This window comes from Rhinolophus sinicus, chromosome 17 (assembly GCF_057876585.1).
Source record: "Rhinolophus sinicus isolate RSI-liver-muscle chromosome 17, RSI-T2T, whole genome shotgun sequence".
NCBI lineage: Eukaryota > Metazoa > Chordata > Mammalia > Chiroptera > Rhinolophidae > Rhinolophus > Rhinolophus sinicus.
Window position 1 is genome coordinate 182,278,093 of NC_142517.1, and position 19,499 is coordinate 182,297,591.

Consider the following 19,499-nt stretch of genomic DNA (forward strand, 5'->3'; position numbering starts at 1 on the left):
ACAGACGTCGGCCTCTGACGCTACCGTCGCCTCCGCGCCGACTCCCGCCGGGGCCCCCTCCCGGCGACCGTTGAGCGGCCTGTTGAAGTACTTCCCTCAGGACCTCCCCCTCCACTAACCGTTCTTGCGGCGGCGACCCATGTTGGGGTTCGCGCTCCTGCGGTCGCCGCCGCTGCTGCTCCTGCTGCCGCAGCTCGGACTCGGAATCGCTGTTTCACGATCTCAGGCCGGAACCATGAACTTCGGCGACAGCAGCAGTGCGCGATGCTCCCTCTCGGCCGAGGGGAGCCCACAGCGGTGCGTGCAGCTGTCCACGGTGCCGGGAGCCGACCCGCAGCGCAGCAACGAGTTGCTCCTGTTGGCGGCGACGGCGGCGGAGGGGCCGGAATGGCGGGATCTCTCTGGGGACCGGGCGAAGGAGGGGCAGCAACCGCCCACCCAGCATCACGTCCTCTATTTCCCCGGGGATGTGCAGGTAACCTGGGGCCTTTCGGGGCACCTGTTCCTTCCTCTCGTGCATGTGCGAATTCCATAGATTCTCCCCTATAGCTGGTACCGAGTGTCTTGCCTCGTCTGAACTCAATCACACATGCACTCACAGGGTGGCTCTTCCGTTAATACACGGAATCCAAAACCGCCCCTTCCCCACCCCTGACCCCCTCCTCTTGCAGCCCGGGAGGGACGGTGTCCTCGGAGAGTTCCCACCTGGGAAGAGCCGGTTGTCAGTCCAGGCTTCACGGGAGTATAATTTGAAACATAGAAGGAAGGAGTTGAGACACATGATGTATATTCATTCTGTAACTTGGTTTCTCAGAGGAGTGTGTGTGGGGGAGGGGAAGGGGACAGGAGACAGAGATAGCTTTTAAATTAACTTAGCACATAGTGTTCCATTGGCAGTAATTAAAAAGCAAGCAAGTAAACAAAAACAAAAACCCACTACAAAGGTATGACACTCAGTAGTCATCCTAAGAAAGGGGGGGGGGCGGAGAAAAGAGACAGTAATTGCTAAGCATGTCAGTATTTTGATGCTGACTTAAATTCTGTACTTTTGTTTTTTGTGTGATTTTTATCTTTATTATTCATTGTATAGCTGCAGGCAAGTTACCGTGAATATGTTGTCCTGGAAAGCTGGGTCTCAATCTAGATCTTATTCTATAACTGCGTTGTCTAATCGGGTAGCTATTAGCTGTCTGGCAATTTAAATTAAGTACAATTAAAAACCCAATTCCTCAGTTGCCCCAGCTGCATTGCACGTGCTCAGCAGCAGCTAAGGTTTGTGTGTGCTGTAATGAACAGTGCAAATACAGAAGAACGGTTCCACAGCACGTTTCCATCATCACCACGTTCTCCTGGATAGTGTTGGTGTAGACAGGTAAAGCTAGAATATGGCTAGATGTGTTTCGTATACCATGAATCAGTATTTATTGTTTTTGAAATTGATGTTTGAAAATGATACACGTACAAACTTTGTGCCCTAAGTCAAATGATGATTAAGATACCTGTAGTTTTTTTCTCCTCTTCAAAATAATGGACTGATAATAAATACTATGAAAAAACTAGTATTTAGATTTAAGAGAAGAACTTTACTCAATCGATGCCCTTTTGCTCAATTTGGGAAACCAGCATGACACTACTGATCAGGACTTCCAGATTATGGACCAGCTAACTGTGCACCTGCGATGATGATGATGATGATGATAGCGTGATAACTAAATGTATAGATAGCTAAACCTGCTAAGTGTTTTTAAAGTGTGCCAGCTAGAATGTAAGTACAAGTCTTCATCTGATGTCTAAAAAACGCTAAATACAGTTGGAATAATATCTTTTTGTTTTGACATCATCCATTTCTTTATGTAGCCTGAAATTCCATTAGCTTTTTGGACAGTGATATACTGTTGATTTACGCAGAGTATGAAGTGCTCTAAAAACCCAGGAATGCATCAAAGGGTAATGCATCAAAAGGCTTTGAGGCCAGATTGCCTAGGTTTGAACCCTGATGCTGCACTTTTTAGCTATTAAATCTCTGGCCAATTGCAGCTACCTCAACTATAAAGTATGAATAATTTATAGGATATCAATGAGGAGTAAATATGTGAATACCCAATGAGTTACAGTTCTTCTCATCTTTCTGGCGACCTTTTTAATTATTGGGGGTACCCCAGTGCTCAGTTCTTCAACTTTTCCTCTGTCTTCATATGAGGTCTAAAAAAATGCTAAATTACTCTCTTCATGATCTCTTTCAGTCTGTGGCTTCACATACAACATTTGTTTATCTAGCCTAGACATATTCCCCAAATTTTAGACTTCCCAATTGCACGCACAATATTTCATTTTGGATATTTAATAGATATCTCAAACCTAAAATCTCTGGATCTTTGCCCCTAAACCTGTTCTTTCTGCAGTTTTCCTCATCTCAGTTAATGGAAACTTCCTTTTTAGTTGCTCAAGTTAGAAATCCTGAAGTTATCCTTTAGTCTTCTCTTTCACAGCTCATATTTTAATCCATCAGCAAATAAAGTGGCTTCACCTTCTTAATGTATCTAAAAGTGATCAGAATAATCATTTTAAAATGTAAATCAAATCATTCCATACCTTTCTGCTCAAAATTCTCCAATAACTTCCCGTATCACATCACTCAGTAAAAGCCAGCGACCTTTTGATGTCCTGCAAGTCCCTTCACTATCTTTACCTTTCTCCACCTTGTTGTTTTTCTGTCTTTTTCTGTTTTATTCTGTCCCAGCCATACCAGCCTTCTTCAAATTACACATTTCACCTCAAAAGCTTTGAACATGCTGTCAGGAGCAGTCTTTCCGCAGATTATCTTTAGGATTCATTACCTCATCTGTTTCAAGTCTTTGCTCAAAAGTTGCCTTCACAGTGAGGCCTTTTCTGACCATCCTATTTAATAATCAGTTGTATGTAAAGGACCCCTGTTAACTTTTTTCTTTTATTTTTGTCCATTTCACTTACTATATTAGTTATTCATTTTGGTTTTTGTCTGTGTTCCACCACTACAATGTAAGCTTCATGTCTGTTTTCTTCACTGATATATCTATGATGCTTAGTGACTATTCATTAGATAACTTGTTGAATGAATGAATGTATGTAAGTTGCTTTGAACAGTGTATGAAGTGTTTGCTAAATCTTTGCTATTATTATATGAAATGCTTTTAGGCTCAGATTTCCTCATCCATATCTTTGTACTTGATGCTTTTGAGCTTCATGTTTATCGTTATGAAATTTGCCCTCTTAGGTAAGCTCATCTTTTTATTGATCATTTTATAACTTATTTCAGTTTGCAGCATATTATAGATTAAATAAGCATTTTTTCTATATCTTTATTCTTAATTTGGATCAGTATTGAACAGAATAGGGTCAAAAAGAACTTTGTAGGGTATAATTATAAGCTTTGCCTCATCTTAACATAGATTCATTATTTGGTATTAATTGGATCTGGCTGTCCATGTAATTTAAATCCTAATTATCATTACTTTATTGTTTATATCCTTTTTTATTTTATACCTGTCCTTTTAGCATTTGAAGTACAGGAAAGCTGAGGCTGTCTTAATATATATTTCTTTAGATACCTCTTGATGTTTTTCTTATCCATCTGTAATGATTTTAGAGGGAGATCAGGATTTCAGTAGGTACCGTCTAATTTTCTTGCGTTATCTTGCTTCTTAAAGCCTCAGGATATAGAATTACACTCATCTCTTTGTTTTTAAAGTGTAAGCTTACAATTTGATGAATTTTGACAAATATTACATTTATGTAACTAACACCACAATCATGTTATACAACATCTCCATCACCCTAAAAAGTGCCCTTGTGTCCCACTCTAGTCAATCTCTTCTCTTAGCCCTAGGCAGTCACTGATCTGCTTTCCTTCACTATAATTTTTGCCTTTTCTAGATTTCCATTAACTAAGAACATCCAGATAGAAGAGATGCATAGGGTAAGGTATGTGGGACGGGGTGCAGAGCATCCATGCTCTCTAAACCTATCACTTTCCTAGCACCTCCACTGTTCACTAACCTGGAAGCTACCCAAGCCTGTACTTTGGGGATTTTTATGGAGGCTTCATTGTATATAGTCATGATCTCTCATTAACTCCATTTTCAGCCCCTCTCTGGATAATGGGTAGTGAGGCTGAAAGTTCCAGACTTCTGATGATGTCTTGGTCTTTCTAATGACTAGCCCCTACCCAGGAGCCCACCAGTAGTCACCTCATTAGAACAAAAGACATTCCTATCACCCAGGAAATGCCAAGGGTTTTAGGAGCTCTGTGCCAGGAACCAGGGACAGATATTACACACAGTTACACACTATTAGTCATACCTGATCATGCACCTTAGGCCTCCGTCAGGCAGCCTTCTTCTTTGGCTGGATCCTGTTATCCTTCTAGCTTGCTTACTTGGGGTGTCCACTTTTTGCTCAGCAAAAATGCCCCCTTGCCCCATTTTTGATGGAAGTACAGCTTGTACCCAATATTGTTCTTCTCATTCTGCTGTAACGAGTAGTCCACCTAGTTTAAATCTTTATCGTGAATGTCTACAAACTCTTGAAGACACATCTCAAGTTTTCCTAAAACTCCTTTCCTTTACTTCAGTAGCAGTATGAGGTAGGCCTATAAGTTTTGCAAGTTCTCAGATATCTGCCTGTGCAGTAAGCATCTCCTAATCTCTCCAAGAGATTCTCTTGCCACCTGCTTCACTGGGGATGAGGAGAAGCGTGCCCCCTACCCTTTTCCCCTTCTAGGAGAATAAGTGCACTGCATTCCCACTGGGATGAAAATTCTCTCAAAAGAAAACCTCTCTTCCTACAGTCCTTAGCCTTTTCTGTCGATGGGTCAGGGTCATAGCCTGGGTTGTAGAGGCAGTTTGGGCTACAAGCAAGTCCTATGAGAATGTCTGGTGTCTTTTTTTTCAAATGTGCTTATCCATTGTTTTCAGATCTGGGCTTTGACACCACAGTGAGAATCCCATTTTTACATTTTAGTATACACAGTTCCTTAGTATAAACATTTCCTCCCTCTGATCATGGGGAAAAGAAAAAGAGAACACCCAAGTTTTGAGATTGATCACCTTCTATGTAGTAGAGGCTAAACTGAGAATCATAAAATATTGAGTTAATTTTTGGCTCATTTACTAAATATATGAAATAAATAACTATAGTTTCTAGGACCTCAGTTTCCTTAGCTATAAAAAGCATTTAGACGAGCCCTTTGAGATATAAGCTCCTATGATAACTTTAATCATAATTATATCAGAAATCTGGATGTGCAGAAGGCAATAGCATAATCCATAAAGTTAAATAATAGCCCTTTAACATATCATAAACTATTAATATTAATGAGATACAAACTGTTAAGGACTTTGAGCATCCTATTGGGAAAATTATCAAAGGACATGAAAAGAAAGTTAACAAAAGAAAATGAAAATTGCCAATAAACATAGAAAAATATTCAACCTGATTAGGAATCAAAACATACAAATTAAAAGTGAGATATCATTTTATCATAGCAAAGATTTTTTAAAAATTAATGCTCATAGTCAGGTGTGAGCCAGGATGTGGGAAAATAAGCACTCTTGTATACTTCCAGTGGAAATGTAAGTTGATATTAATCTTTCTGATGGGAAGTCTAAAAATTATGATGCAGATTAAATTTTAAATTTATTGATATACTGTTTTCACTTACTATAATATAGTAAGTGAAAACAGTATATATAAGTTTGTTGAGGGAGAAAGAATCCTCTCTTATATACAGACTACTTGTGTATGTGTATGTATACTAAAGAAAACTGGAATCCTAGACACCAAAATTTTAATAGTGATTTTCTAATTGGTGGTTTTGTGGAAGGTTTTTCTTTCTTACACCTCTGTACATAGACTGAATTTTTGTAGTATTAGTTTTAATTTTTAAACAGAAAAAAATCCATTTTGCTAAAAAATGTAGTTTATTTAAAGTTGTACTTTGAAAAGGCAGTCTTTTCATCCCATTTCCTGTAGTCTCCCATTTCCTTTCCCCAAGGCTATCCCTGTTACCGATTATATGTCCCTGCAGAGACATTCAATGTTGATGTAAACTTTCTAAGAAACACAAATGGTAGTATAGCTTACAGGGATTATTTAGTCCTTATTTTACAAACCATACAAGTACTCATAGAGCTGCTTCATTCTTTTGAAGCAGAAATAAATATACATATTTATTTACACATGTACACAAGTATATCCCTGAGATAAATTCCTAGAATTGGAATTACTAAGGCAAAGGGGAGGTGCATTTAAAACTTTGATATATAGAATATATGACTGTTAGAAATAAGGAAAAATTACATCTCTATTTCTGTCTCCCTCACACTCTATATCCAATTCATCAGCAAATGCTGTTGACTCTACCTTCACAATATGGTCAGAATCTGACCGCTTCTTATCACCTTCGTGTCTACCCCACTCTGGTTCAAGCCACCTTCTCTCATTAGGATTAGACTGCAGTAGCCTCTGCTGTAACTGTTGCCCCTTCACACCTAGTATACAAATCCTTTCAAAACAGGTCATATCAGCCCTCTCCTCCAAACCTTGTCAGAGTTAAAGCGGAAGTCCTCAGTCTTCCAAGGCATGACCAGCACGCTCGCTTCTCCCCAGCATTCCCTCTGCCTTTCTTGGCGATGGCTTTGCATGTTGTTCCCTCCACTGGAGCTCCTCCGGCCTTGTCACTGCATCGCGGTTCTGTAAAGCATGCTTCCACTTCAGGGCCTTTTGCAGTTCGTTTCTTATGCCTGAAATATCATGATGCATTCCCTCAACCCCTTCAGGTCCTTCTCAACTCTCGCCTTATTGGCGACCACCCTGTGTTTTAAATAGTAGTCTCCCACCCTCTCCAAAACATTGGACTCCTTTTCCCCACTTTATTACACTCCATTGCACTCACCACCATCTAATGTTTTCTGCTGTCCAGCCACGAGCCATTTGTGGCTGTTGACCACTTGAAATGTTGTTAGTGAAATCAAGGAACTACATTTTTAATTGTATGTAACGTTCAATTTAAATCTAAAAACTGATACTCAAGTCTGTTCCTGGAAAAGTTTTAAGTATATTTGAACAACTTGGTACATGAATCTACTTTTTCAGCTGTAAATTTTATGAAATCTAAATTCAGATTTTCTGATGAAAATATAGCATCCAAATTGAGATGTGTTTGTAAGTGTAAAATATACAGTGGAGTTCGTAAGAAAAAGAAATGTATAATCTCTGTAGTTTTTTATATGGTTTACATGTTGAAATAATATTTTAGATATATTGGGCTCAGTAAAATGTATTATTAAAAATAATTTTCACCTGTTAACTTTATTAATGTAGTTACTAGAAAATTTTACATGTAGCTCAAGTTATATTTCTGTTGGACAGCGTTGCTGTACTTACTAATGGAGTTGTTTGTTGTGTATCTCTGTCCTTAGAGCTCCATGTAGGCGGGAGTTTAGTCTGTTCTGACCCATACCCAATCAGTAGGTATCCAATAAATTTCATAAAATAAATGAATAAATTTGAATGAATTTCCCTTTTTTTAAAAAAGCTATGAATAAAAATTAAAAGGAAAATAAAATTTACATGCATGTCCAAAAAACTAAAGTTATTAATACATATAGAATAGAGAATGGCTAATAAATATATGAACAAAATTTCAACTTCATTCAAATTTTCAAATCTAAACTAGAATATCATTCCTGTGCCTATGAAATTTAACAAAGATAAAAGTTAACACATACCTCACTAGAAGACAGTATTGTAGTCTATATAACCAACCTTAAATTATGAGTATTCTTTCACCTAGTTTTTCTATTATCTAGGAATTTATTTTTAAGGATGTAGTCACAGATGTATAAAAAGATTTTTCTCTAATGTTCATTGTAGCTTTGTTTGTAAAATAAAAATTGAAATCAAACATAGCATTCAGGTTGCTAGAGTAATCCAATGAGGGAGGGGTTCAGGATAGCAGCTTTAATATGAAAATATTTTAAAATTCTGTGTTGGTCAAAAGGTCTAATAAACCAAATTTCTATGTTGTTAATGTGTTATGAATAGATTGTATGTATACTAAATAAAATTTATTAAAAATATCTATAATCCTTCCAAAGTGTTTTATTAAATTCCTACTGTGCTGTTTAGCTATCTTATAACCCTGTCTTTTGATTGATTTGAGGCCTAAACCGAGAGTGTAATTTGTTCAAAATCTCATAACCAGAAAGTAATGGCGGATTTATAGTTTTTCACTTATAGTATATTAACCATGGGTCATAACACCCCAACTTACTCCACAATGAAAATGGGAAACTATTTTGTGGAAATAGTTTTATATAAATGTATATTTAATGCTTGTTTCATCTTTCTTACCTTTCAGAATTATCATGAAATTATGACTCGTCATCCTGAGAATTATCAGTGGGAAAACTGGAGTCTAGAAAATGTTGCCACCATTTTAGCCCACCGGTTCCCCAATAGTTATATTTGGGTGATAAAGTGTTCCCGAATGCATTTGCACAAATTCAGCTGCTATGATAATTTTGTGAAAAGTAATATGTTTGGTGCTCCAGAACACAATACTGACTTTGGAGCTTTTAAGCACCTTTATACATTATTAGTTAATGCTTTTAACTTAAGTCAGAACAGTTTGCTATCAAAGAAGAATGTGAAAGATTTGAATAAGGACTCCAAAGCATCTAATTGTAGATCCAGTTCTTCTCATACTACCAATGGTTGCCAGGGAGAAAAAGAAAGAACTTGTGAAAATTTTGATGAGTCTGCTATGAGTTTCTATCCACCATCACTAAATAGTGCTTCTTTTACTTTAATTGGATTCAGTAAAGGTTGTGTTGTTTTGAATCAGTTGCTTTTTGAATTGAAAGAAGCTAAGAAAGACAAGAATATAGATGCTTTTATCAAAAGGATAAGAACAATGTACTGGCTGGATGGTGGTCATTCTGGAGGAAGCAATACTTGGATTACTTATCCAGAAGTCTTGAAAGAATTTGCACAAACAGGGATTATTGTTCACACCCATGTAACACCTTACCAAGTACGTGATCCAATGAGATCTTGGATTGGAAAGGAGCACAAGAAATTTGTTCAGATACTTGGAGATTTTGGTATGCAGGTGACTAGCCAAATTCATTTTGCAAAGGAAGCTCCTTCCATAGAGAATCACTTCAGGGTTCATGAAGTATTTTAAGACTACAAGAATATTCATGTACTTATTAAGTGGAAGAGCAGAAGCACTTTTTTGTGGGGAGCACACATTCCTAAAATATGAGTGTAATGTGCAATCGAATTCTTTGCTTGTGAATGTGAAGCTTTTAATATGGACTGGGTTAGAATTAGTTCATTTGAAATCTAAAAGGTGGTTTGTGATAATCCTAAGGAGATATAAGACCCTTTAGAATGACAGTTACAATACAGTCCTTATAAAAGATAATTAAAATTGTTATCGTTGGAAATAGTTTATTTTCTGAGTAATGTTTAAAACTAATTTTGGTGGCACTGTAACAATAATTAGCTATTTTGGCACTGAAAACTTTTGAATAGAAACATGTCATTGCTCTTCAAAGCAAAGGTACACTGATGTTTTCCATCATTTTGGAATAACTGTCCTGCCGTTGTTTTATAAACTCATGGAATCTGTCTTTAATGTGCCACCAGGTGTTTTTTTTTGAGAGTCAAAATATATGTTTCCAGATAACCAAGAACATGCAGTAGTGTAAAGTTGGTTTTTAAAAACATTACACTTAAGCACTGTGGCTAAATTTTTAATTGACAACTTTAGCATAAGACATTTTGGAGTTTCTTGAATCTTGGCCCAAACCAATTCTTTTGGGAAAATTGTTTTGAACATAATTACATATATTAATTACAGATATATTACTGATTTAAAATATTTTCATATCAGTCTTTTGAAAGAGATCAACTTAGGGAAAATAAATACATGATGCTCTATTTGTTAGTGTTCTATAGACAAGGGGACAGATTCTATAGATCTAAGTCAGTGTTTCTCCAGAAGCATGCTTTTGTCTGCCAAAAGAAAGTAGCTCTCTTTGGCTAAAATGCAAAATTATATTGCTATAAGAAAAGTTATCAGGGAAAGTTTGAAGACACAAATGATTTAATTTTGGCTCAAAAACTGAATTTGCTTAACACTGCTACATAATCTGGGTGAAGTTTCCTTCTGCCTGTTTTTTTTGACCTACATAAATACATTTTGAGAAACCAAGATCTAATTAATGTCAAACAATATTGAAATATAGCTGTATGATTACAATAAAAGGTGAGTGGTCACTTTTTTATTGTTTATTTATAATTAGCTTTTGCAGGACATGAAACAAAGTATGGCAGTAACATGGTGCTTTCAAACTGAAAAAAAAAGACTGAAGCTTAATATCTTAATAACCCACAGGACCTAAATTCTTAAAACATACAATTAAAATATTTTTTCCCAGAATTATATTTTAATGACTATAAATACATTCCAAGTATTCAGACTTATAAGAAATGATTCTTACTTACCAAATGCTTAAAAATAACATCCCTTAATTCTATAGTGTCTCTCAAATTATTTTTTTAAATGACAAAGTAGTCTTATATTGCTTGTTTCTTTAAATACCTGCTGTTTCTTTTGAGACCAAAAATTCCCAACAAGGAAACAAGTCAGCCTGATTCTAATACTACCTTGTCTTAAGTTAGCACCGTGATTGATTGGATGGCTTTCAATGTTTAGTAGTCTTTGGTTAAACTCATGTGTATCTAATGTAAAATAGCTAAGTTACTGAATGCTCTAATGATGGGGCAAGCAAAGGCATTCGTTTTTACAGGATTAACTAAAATGGAAAAAGGACTTTCAGCAGGATTCATTAAAAAAACTGATATATGAAAAATCTGGGTCCTTTAGCTATCTAGTCATATGAATGCTTAATTGTAATTGTTATATTGAATATTAAAATGAATGGATATTAAAATAACTCACTAGACACCTGGACCTGCCACTGCATCAAAATGACTGTTGAAAAGTAGAGTATTTCTTGAATGAAAATATGTTCAAGTTGATCCACGTATTTTAATACTTCAGATTTGTTTTTTCTCCCCATTTGTCTAAAACTATTGTAAATGTTAGTATATCCTTTTGGATTGTGCCTTTTTATGTTTATGTCATGAGTCAACTGAGAAAAGTAGTCATACATACAAATAATGTGCAAGCTGTTACTGCCGCGGCATGAATGTACAATTGTATTAAATTTAATCCACAGAAGTCTGTCTGGATGTGCTTTATGTTATTAGATTTGTGTTAAAAGTTCAGATCGTTATTTGGAAGGAAGCTATTTCTCTCCACTTTGCCATTTTGGGTTTACATGTGTTTTCATTAACCCCCACGTTTTTTTCAAATGAGCGACTTTGAAACTTTCCTATAACAATATGTATCTGCTTTATATTCTCCACAAAAATTTACATTATTTCCATTTTTTCTGTTGGATTTCTTAGAGAACAAATCTCTCAAAAATAAGGAAATTCTTCCTTTTTGGTGCTAATCATCTCAGGTGTCTGTATTCCTTGGTTAGAATATGGTGTGATCGGTTTTTCATTTGTGTAACATCTAAGCACTCAGCAAGGACAAGTCAGGTCTAGGCACTAAGGCTACAGTGCAGAAAAAACTCAGCGTGTGAGTATAGAAATGTGTAAGACTTAAGAGGTAAAATATGAAACAAAAGGTAGTATTGGTGTAAGAGTTGTTGTGTAAGAGCCTTTAAGAGAAACATGCTTTAGAGGGTAAGATATACATGTAGATAGACCTCATTTGTAAATTCTGGTAGCTCTTTACAAAGGCAGAGAAGCCTAGTAGCTTTAAGTCAGTCGTTGAGATAGGCAGTCACTTAGATGGTCACGTTAGTATTCCATTTAATGGAACATTAAAGAACAGAATACAGCTGAGGTGTATTTAAGACACCAAACACTCATGCTTGAAATAAGTCTTGAAGGTAAGACCAGAGGTATGTGGGGGACTGCCAGTCTGTTAGTTCCTCCTGACTATGTGTTTTTTAGCACTGGGGGAAGGAGTCACAGCAGCACAGTTCAAACTCCATTCAGACTTGCATTTTTTTTTGGGTCAACTTGTTAAATTCAGTTTAGATTTCTACTGGCAACTTTAGATAGGTGAGAGAACTGCCCTGTTACTAGGGTTCTTTCCAAATGTTCAAATAGATGCTGTTCAAAAGTATGGAAAGATGGAAAATAAGCCTCCTTGACTTTGTTTCTCTTGTTTTGATATTTCATGGAAGTGACAAGTGTGAAATTACTGAATAACAGTATTTGTCTTGGTAATTATGTACCAAGAAAAATACTGTTAATGTTCGTGAAAAGCTACTATCCACATGTATTTTTAAAATTTATTTTTTAAGACACATACATACAGGGGCAAAAAATTAAAATAATACACAACTGCAGATTCCAGTCTGCCCACCTACTGTGTAACCTCTTCTCAGAGGCAGCCACTCTCACTGGTTTCTAATGTGTCCTTGCAGTGATATTTCTGTTTGGACAAGTATGTTTACTTAGAGCATATCTTTGTTTTATACAAATGGCAGCATACCATACCCATAGCTTCAAACTTTTTTCTCATTTAATCATCTTGGAAAAGTCGTCATTACACATATGTCTGTCTCATTCTATGACTGCACAATATTCCATTTTTATATTACACTCTACTGTCTACCTGTTCATCATTAGTCTTACTTTGCATCCCTTGTCTATGTAGCAAGCAGTACAATGAGAAATTTCCCTGGCAGAGGAAAACTATTCCTTTGTGGGTGAGGTCAAGCCCCCAAACTGTAGCCAAATAACTATATAATGTATTCAGAAGTATTTGAGATGAGTTATGCCTTAAGGAGAAAGAATGGAGAATTACTAATCTGGTCACAACTGTAATTCCAATTTCTGTCACCCAGCTTTGTGAGCCTGGACAATCACTTAAGCAATCTGGATTGATGAGTGATTTCTAAGATCCCTTTCAGCAACAAAATTCTAAGATTTGGAATTCCTGAGAAGTTACAGCTAACAAATACTGTGTATTACACATTTAAAAACATCTCATTTGGTCTCAACCAGGTAGGCAAAAAAGATTAAAATAAACACCAACATTAACAGATATGACCAGGGAAATAATTTCAAAACTTCCCAAAGTGTTCATCTCAAGCTTTCTAGATGTCATAATTTACCTCAAATCTCTCAGCAAATAAGAACTATAAATAATTGAGTGGAGCTAGTACCAGCCATCCATCATGTGCCTGCCCTTGAACTATTTCCTTGTATTTTTGTAGCAACCCTAGAAACCTTAAGTTAGTTCTATTTTAAAGGTGAAGAAAATAAGCTTCATAAAGATTATTAAACTTGCCTAAGGTCATTCAGTTTGCTTACCAAATAAACTAATTAAAATGAATAGTCACTGAGTAAACTTAAATTTCAGTTTTACTTACAGATTTTCTATGTGGCTCTGGACATATGCTTTGCATTCATTCTCTTACTGGTTTTAAAAAAAAAGCAAAACCAAGGAGGGTTTATTAAAAAGCTGACTATAAATACCATTCAAACTAACGGGTTTTCTTTTTCTTTTTTTCCTTCCCAAAGGAAAAAGAGTCATGTAAAAAGTTCTTTGCTTAACCTAAGAAGTAACCAAATATCAAAATCTAGTAATTATATCTGGCTAATACAACAATTCCTTTTCTGACAGATTCTCTTCACTCGTGTTGGCCTGAGTAACTTCAGTATCTATTCTCAAAGACGCCTAGGAAGTTCAGAATAGTTTTTATATACTTTTCCTTTCTTATTTATTGCAATTTGCTTTTTATACCTGAAATTAATCTAACTCCAAACACAGGATATGAGTGGATGAATTATTTTCGATAAAATTATTTTCTAATTAAAAATGCACCAAATTGATATACTCTGATCCCTTTAGATGGGCACATTTGTATCCAGTAAATATATTTCATCTTCAATGGCAGTGCAAATAATTACTAGGTCCAAAACAAAGAATGGCACAGATCCACATACAATGGCTCATTGTTTTCAATGACAGCATTATTGGGATCTCTCATGTATGTGTTCTTAAAATTCACTTTTCTTTAAAATAAGTGATAGGTGGAAAAGTGTTTAGTGGAGAAAACTTTAATTAGGTTCAAGTTTAGCTGTAAGTATACATTAAAACTGATTTGAATATTTTCTGACATTCAAAGACTGAAAAAGGGAGCAGGCCTGATTTATACTGGGTGCCAAGAAAACCAGGATCAAATTAAACATTGTTTTGGATGGATAATAAAACCAGTAATCCAAATTACTATCATCTAATCCAATTGTCTCAATCCTGACTATGCATCAAAACAACCTATGAAGTCGATTACATATAAATACCCATACCAAACCTCAAACATACTGAATCAAAGTCTATAAAGTTGGGACATAGCCATCTATTTTTAAAAGCTTAAAAGATCACTGCAGTAGACATTGGTGGTTGCCCACCTTTTTTTCCTTTATCAGAATCCTGATTTTAAAAATTATCCATTCTACCCCCATGTATACCTGATGTACCTCAGAAGAAGAGGATTCCACTTCCAGCTCCAGTAGATCCAACTGGCCTAAGGGTTATTCCATACCTTTTGCCAGTCACTGGCTCGGGGATGGACACTTATAAGCCAAATCAATGAGACCCAAGGGTTTGGTGGCAAATTCTGGGGCAGCTTTCTTGTATTAAGAGAGGGCCCCTGGAATCCAGCCTGAATCCTCTACTGCATATAAATGAAGGTGCACACAGCCCAATGCTATTGGCAATCATTCCATGACCACGAGGATAGCCAGCCTTAGGGTGACGCCAATGCTGCAGCTGGAAATGAGAGGAAAAAAGCCCCAGAGGTTCTTAATGACACTAGTAAGTCATTGGATCAGAAATACAAAAGCCCAATATATCAGCAGACTTCATGTAAAATGATTCAATACATTTTAAGTGGAATTTTTAGTTATTTGTATCTGAAGCTAAAAAATGGTCCCAGTACAACGTTCTTTGAACCTCAACAATCTGTATTAAGTAGAAACTACACAAACACCCTCTGTACTTAATCTATAAACCTGAAATTGATTTACCTTTCCTCTTTTAACAATCTATAAAAATAATTTAGGTCTTATAATATTATTCTAATAATTGAGCTGAACTGTATTTGAAAGTTTATATTCATTGCATTCACTTCGCTATTTACTCAAAATTTTTGCTGTAGGCTTTGTCTTGAATGTGTAAAACCATTCGCCGTGCATAGAAGTCCCTGTATTCCTCTGGTAGTTCAGCCAGTGTTTTTAAGGCTCTGTCCAAAATTTGTGCCGCTCTTGACGCTGCTGTAGGATCTTTGTTTCCATAGGTATCTGTTTTATCATAGCATTCAGACGGAAGGTGTTTCCAAAAGACATTCACTCCCACTCCAAACTCTTCAGAAATTACATTATGGAACCATAAAGCTGGAGGAAAAAAAAAGTTAAAAATAAAACCTACAGTTAAAAAAAACCCCAAAATGTCAGTGAAATATCACAAGTTGCATGTAGCCAATGTAAGAAATAATTCTTATTATATAACTAGATCCCTTCGTTAGCACGCTCCCAGCTTTAAACAGAATCATTTTAACTTTTATGAACTGCCAACCAATTTAAAGTGTCAACAGCACAACCCTACATTTAAAACCTTTGGAAATAGCAATTTTTCCTTTTTAACTTGAAAGACATAATAAAGTTATATTTGTTTTGTAGTTCTGTAATTTGGGGCTGTGTTTTGTGTTACTTGTTTACACTTCCTGAGTCACACAACCACATCAAAGTATTTGTTTTTTGTACACAGAACATTTCAATTATTTGAGGAGTATATTTGACCTTTTCTGACTCAGTACAGTACTTTTGTTCTCAAAGACTTCCTGTTCAAGCTGCATTTGGTTTTCTAGCTTGCTAAAATTTGCATTCATTGTAGCCTCTTCAGTTTTATATTTCTAATGTAATTGTATTTCTTTCAGCTCCTTTACAAAAAGTATATAAAACTAAAGCAAGCATTTTGGTGGCGAAGAGGGTGAGTAAACTTTACAATATTACATAGCTGCTTTTTACTTCCACTACAAAGTTTACTTGTTTGTTTTCAATTGAGTGTAAATATTTTCAAAATATAGGTGCTTACAGGAATACTAAAGCAATACCACAATATAACGAAGATGAAATACTAATTACACCAAAAAAAAATGTTTAAGCTAGTGAAAGGAAGATTTATAAGATGCTGAATTTTAGAAACAAACTCAAAGAGTGCTCTAGAAAAAATGAAAGCTTAAAATATTTTAATTTGCAGAACTAGTTTTCAAATGTGGTTTCAATCTTAACCACTCTTTCAGAATCTTTTTTTTCTTATTCAATATAACAGGAAAAAAGCTAACCATTCTGTTAAATTTAAATCCAAAGATGAGAAACTTGCTTTTATTTCAAAATATAGGCAAATAGTCAGCATTTCTGGCTCCCCCCTCTTTTTTTTAAAGTTGTGCACAGAGTAAGGGAAAACTAAATAATCCTTAACTACACTCTAATGATAAAAAATTTATGCAATGGCAATAGATATAAAGACTACTGTGCTAGATATTTTCAATGAATATAAGAATTAGAGGTCAACATATCATATTTTTATAGACAATCAATTATGTGAAGGACATTATCAGGCCCCTTGGGGTAAACAAAGATGAACAAAACATGGTTCCTTGTCCTCAAGAAATTTATAATCTAGCCCCAAATGAAATCATATTTTTATTAATACTTTTAAACTTAATTTTATTAATATTTTCAAACTTAATTCTATCATTGAAAAGGGGTATTGATTATAAACATATTAACTTACACATGGGAAAATAACTATATATAGGATTTGTTAATGCACCCCTTAATTATTTTATAATTTTCAGGTATCACTCAGAATAATTATAGATATTAGTTACATCACATTAGTAACAACTAATGCTTATTGTACAAAGAAATTAAGTAACACTATTTCAGACTGTAGAAAAATAATGTATACAAAGGCATCACAGGTGTTGAAAATTATAACATTTTGATATTTAATAAAATCTCTAAATCTGTATTGGCTTTGAAATATATGTACCATTTCTTGGTAAATACTTAAGAGACATAGTTCTAAAACATGTAAATATTTTAGAAATAAGATGATTAAAAAGAATAACCAGGTGTAACCTTTCCCAGACAGAAAGTATCTTGCTTGATGTCATTTAATAAAGTAAGAGTATAATATTTATAGGTTGCCTTTGCAAAACAAGACTGTTAACTTTATAATTTGCCTAACCATACTTTTAAACACATGTACACAGTTGTGTATAAAAATCATCTTGTACAGGACAAGATACATATAACAAATGTACTTTTGTACTAAAAAATCATATAATGGATGAGTGACAGTACAGATTTTAAATACCAAATTACTGAATTCTAGAAATCTTACCAGGAATGAATAATACATCTCCAGCTTTAAGGGAACATTCATACTTTCTAGCCTTGGAAAATAGTGGATATTTAGCTAAGTCTGGGTTATCTATATTCAGTACTTCTGATTTAGTACCTGAAAAGTTGCAAGAAAGGATAATACAGATTAAGCAGTTAGCATGTTTAAAAAAGAAATTACATACATTTGAAAAGTTATTCTTTTCTGTACAATTACTTATTGTACCCAAACTGTGAGAACAATTACTACTGTCTTGAAACCTAAGAAAATTTTCAATGACCCACCCTTTATTTATGACCACTGACATGGATGTAATACAATTAAGAAAATCTGAAAATTTCATTCTTCATATAGCCTATATGTATACACATATACAATGGAGAATACATTATAATTACTAAGAAGAAGCCCTAAAATGTTTTTCTATGAGAATAAAGAGATTTCTCAAAAAATAACTGAAAAAACTAGACTTTAAAAATATAAACTTTAAAATAAAGTACCTGATAAATATAAATACTGGGCATCTCGAGGACTGAACAGTACAACACGCTTTTTTCCTGTCACTTGTATTAAGAAGTTATCCATTACCTAAAGACCAATAGGAACTTATCAATAAGAAATATCTAAAATGCACATTAAATAGAAACAACGGTTCCAGTTAATGTTTAAATCCCGTCCTTTAGTAGGACTCGGCTCACGTTATCTAAAACTCTTATAAAACATTGTAATATTACAATGAAAACACTTGTATTCCAAACACAACTGCGCCTTCACTAAGATATTTCTGCCTTAAAATGGAAACGTTTGGCAAGCCATGTCCTCATGAAGTCAAAGCTATTTGCCCTTTCCCCACCATTATGACAGTAAGGGTAGTTACACCTATTTGAGGCTCCCCTTGGTTAGTACATATTACTTACCTGACAAGGAATGCTATCAGGCCAACATTGGACAACAGATTGAAAGCACTTAGAAAATGTAGGTGTTGGGAAAATACAAGGTATTGTGGCAACCATTGCTCTTTAATAACTTTTAATGTATGGCCAGCCATAATTTGGTTATAGGTATCTTGATTTCTAAATTATTTCTATAGGAATATAACCTGACAAATTTTTTTGATACACCTATTAACAGAGCAATCTTGACTATTCTGTGTATGCAAGGGTGCACTTCGTTGGTACAGATTGTGAAAAATGTTAAAAGGCAGAGCTACAAAATTCTCAACTAAGGAATTAAAATATAATATACTAAGATATATTCATGATTATTTACATATCACTTCTACAAAGCATTTCTCCTTTAACCCACTCTTTACTTGTATAAACTTTAACTATATAACTAGCATGCCTCTGACTTATTTTTAATTTAAGAAAAGCTTTATAATACTCCATATAACTCAATATAAAAAGAATACTACTTAAAATTTTAGAAGTCATAGAATAGTTAAAAACGTTATTTGAGTTACCACATCATTTTCTCACCATATCATTTATGTAAAACCTTTAAAAAATAATATGCTACGATTTTGTGTCTTATCTCACTTAATTATGAAGTGGCTATGTTAAAATCCTCCCAAAAGGTCCTCAGCTGAATTATAAAACTCATTTATAAAACAATATAGTTTTATTTAGAACTTAAAAAAACAATTCCTTTATGTTTAGAGACCTATTAGTTATTGTTGTAGCTTCCTAAGTTTTTCCACCCAACACCAAAACCATATACAATACTAGATGTATAATTTTTTTAATACTTGTATGCATATATTTAAGCAAATAAAAATATAACACCATAGGATGATCAAAATCAATAATCTACATATCTTGTTACTCAACAAATGCAGTAGACATTTGACATTCTCAGAGGATATATGTCCTAAGACCACTGATATCCCCAAATTCTTATAACTAGAAATGGCTTTCCACAAACTTCTGCCTTTCTCCTGAATAAC

General features: G+C 34.8%; 2 protein-coding genes and 1 long non-coding RNA gene across 3 annotated transcripts in view; 2 read left to right on the forward strand and 1 right to left on the reverse strand.

Annotated features, from left to right (window-relative positions):
* C17H2orf69 (chromosome 17 C2orf69 homolog) lies at nucleotides 1–11,293 on the forward strand. Its single transcript, XM_019746477.3, has 2 exons — nucleotides 1–475; nucleotides 8,399–11,293. The coding sequence occupies exons 1-2, from the start codon at nucleotides 140–142 to the stop codon at nucleotides 9,224–9,226; spliced, it is 1,164 nt and encodes a 387-aa protein (XP_019602036.2). The 5' UTR covers nucleotides 1–139; the 3' UTR covers nucleotides 9,227–11,293.
* TYW5 (tRNA-yW synthesizing protein 5) overlaps nucleotides 10,312–19,499 on the reverse strand; it is a 22,405-nt gene continuing 13,217 nt past the window's right edge. The window contains exons 6-8 of the mRNA XM_019746478.3: nucleotides 18,055–18,142; nucleotides 17,555–17,671; nucleotides 10,312–15,537 (exon numbers count right to left, since the gene is read on the reverse strand). Coding sequence (XP_019602037.2) covers nucleotides 15,281–15,537; nucleotides 17,555–17,671; nucleotides 18,055–18,142 — 462 coding nt within the window. The 3' untranslated portion in view covers nucleotides 10,312–15,280. The remainder of the gene's footprint in view (nucleotides 15,538–17,554; nucleotides 17,672–18,054; nucleotides 18,143–19,499) is intronic.
* LOC148754889 (uncharacterized) overlaps nucleotides 15,766–19,499 on the forward strand; it is a 9,955-nt gene continuing 6,221 nt past the window's right edge. The window contains exon 1 of the long non-coding RNA XR_016019660.1: nucleotides 15,766–16,132. This is a non-coding gene — a long non-coding RNA (uncharacterized LOC148754889). The remainder of the gene's footprint in view (nucleotides 16,133–19,499) is intronic.

What these genes read in the sequence shown, in the direction of transcription:
- C17H2orf69 (XM_019746477.3), top strand. Translation starts at nt 140, where the DNA reads ATGTTGGGGTTCGCGCTCCTGCGGTCGCCGCCGCTGCTGCTCCTGCTG. An exon ending in ATTTCCCCGGGGATGTGCAG is followed by an intron (nt 476 to 8,398) that starts GTAACCTGGGGC and finishes CTTACCTTTCAG; the next exon opens with AATTATCATGAAATTATGAC.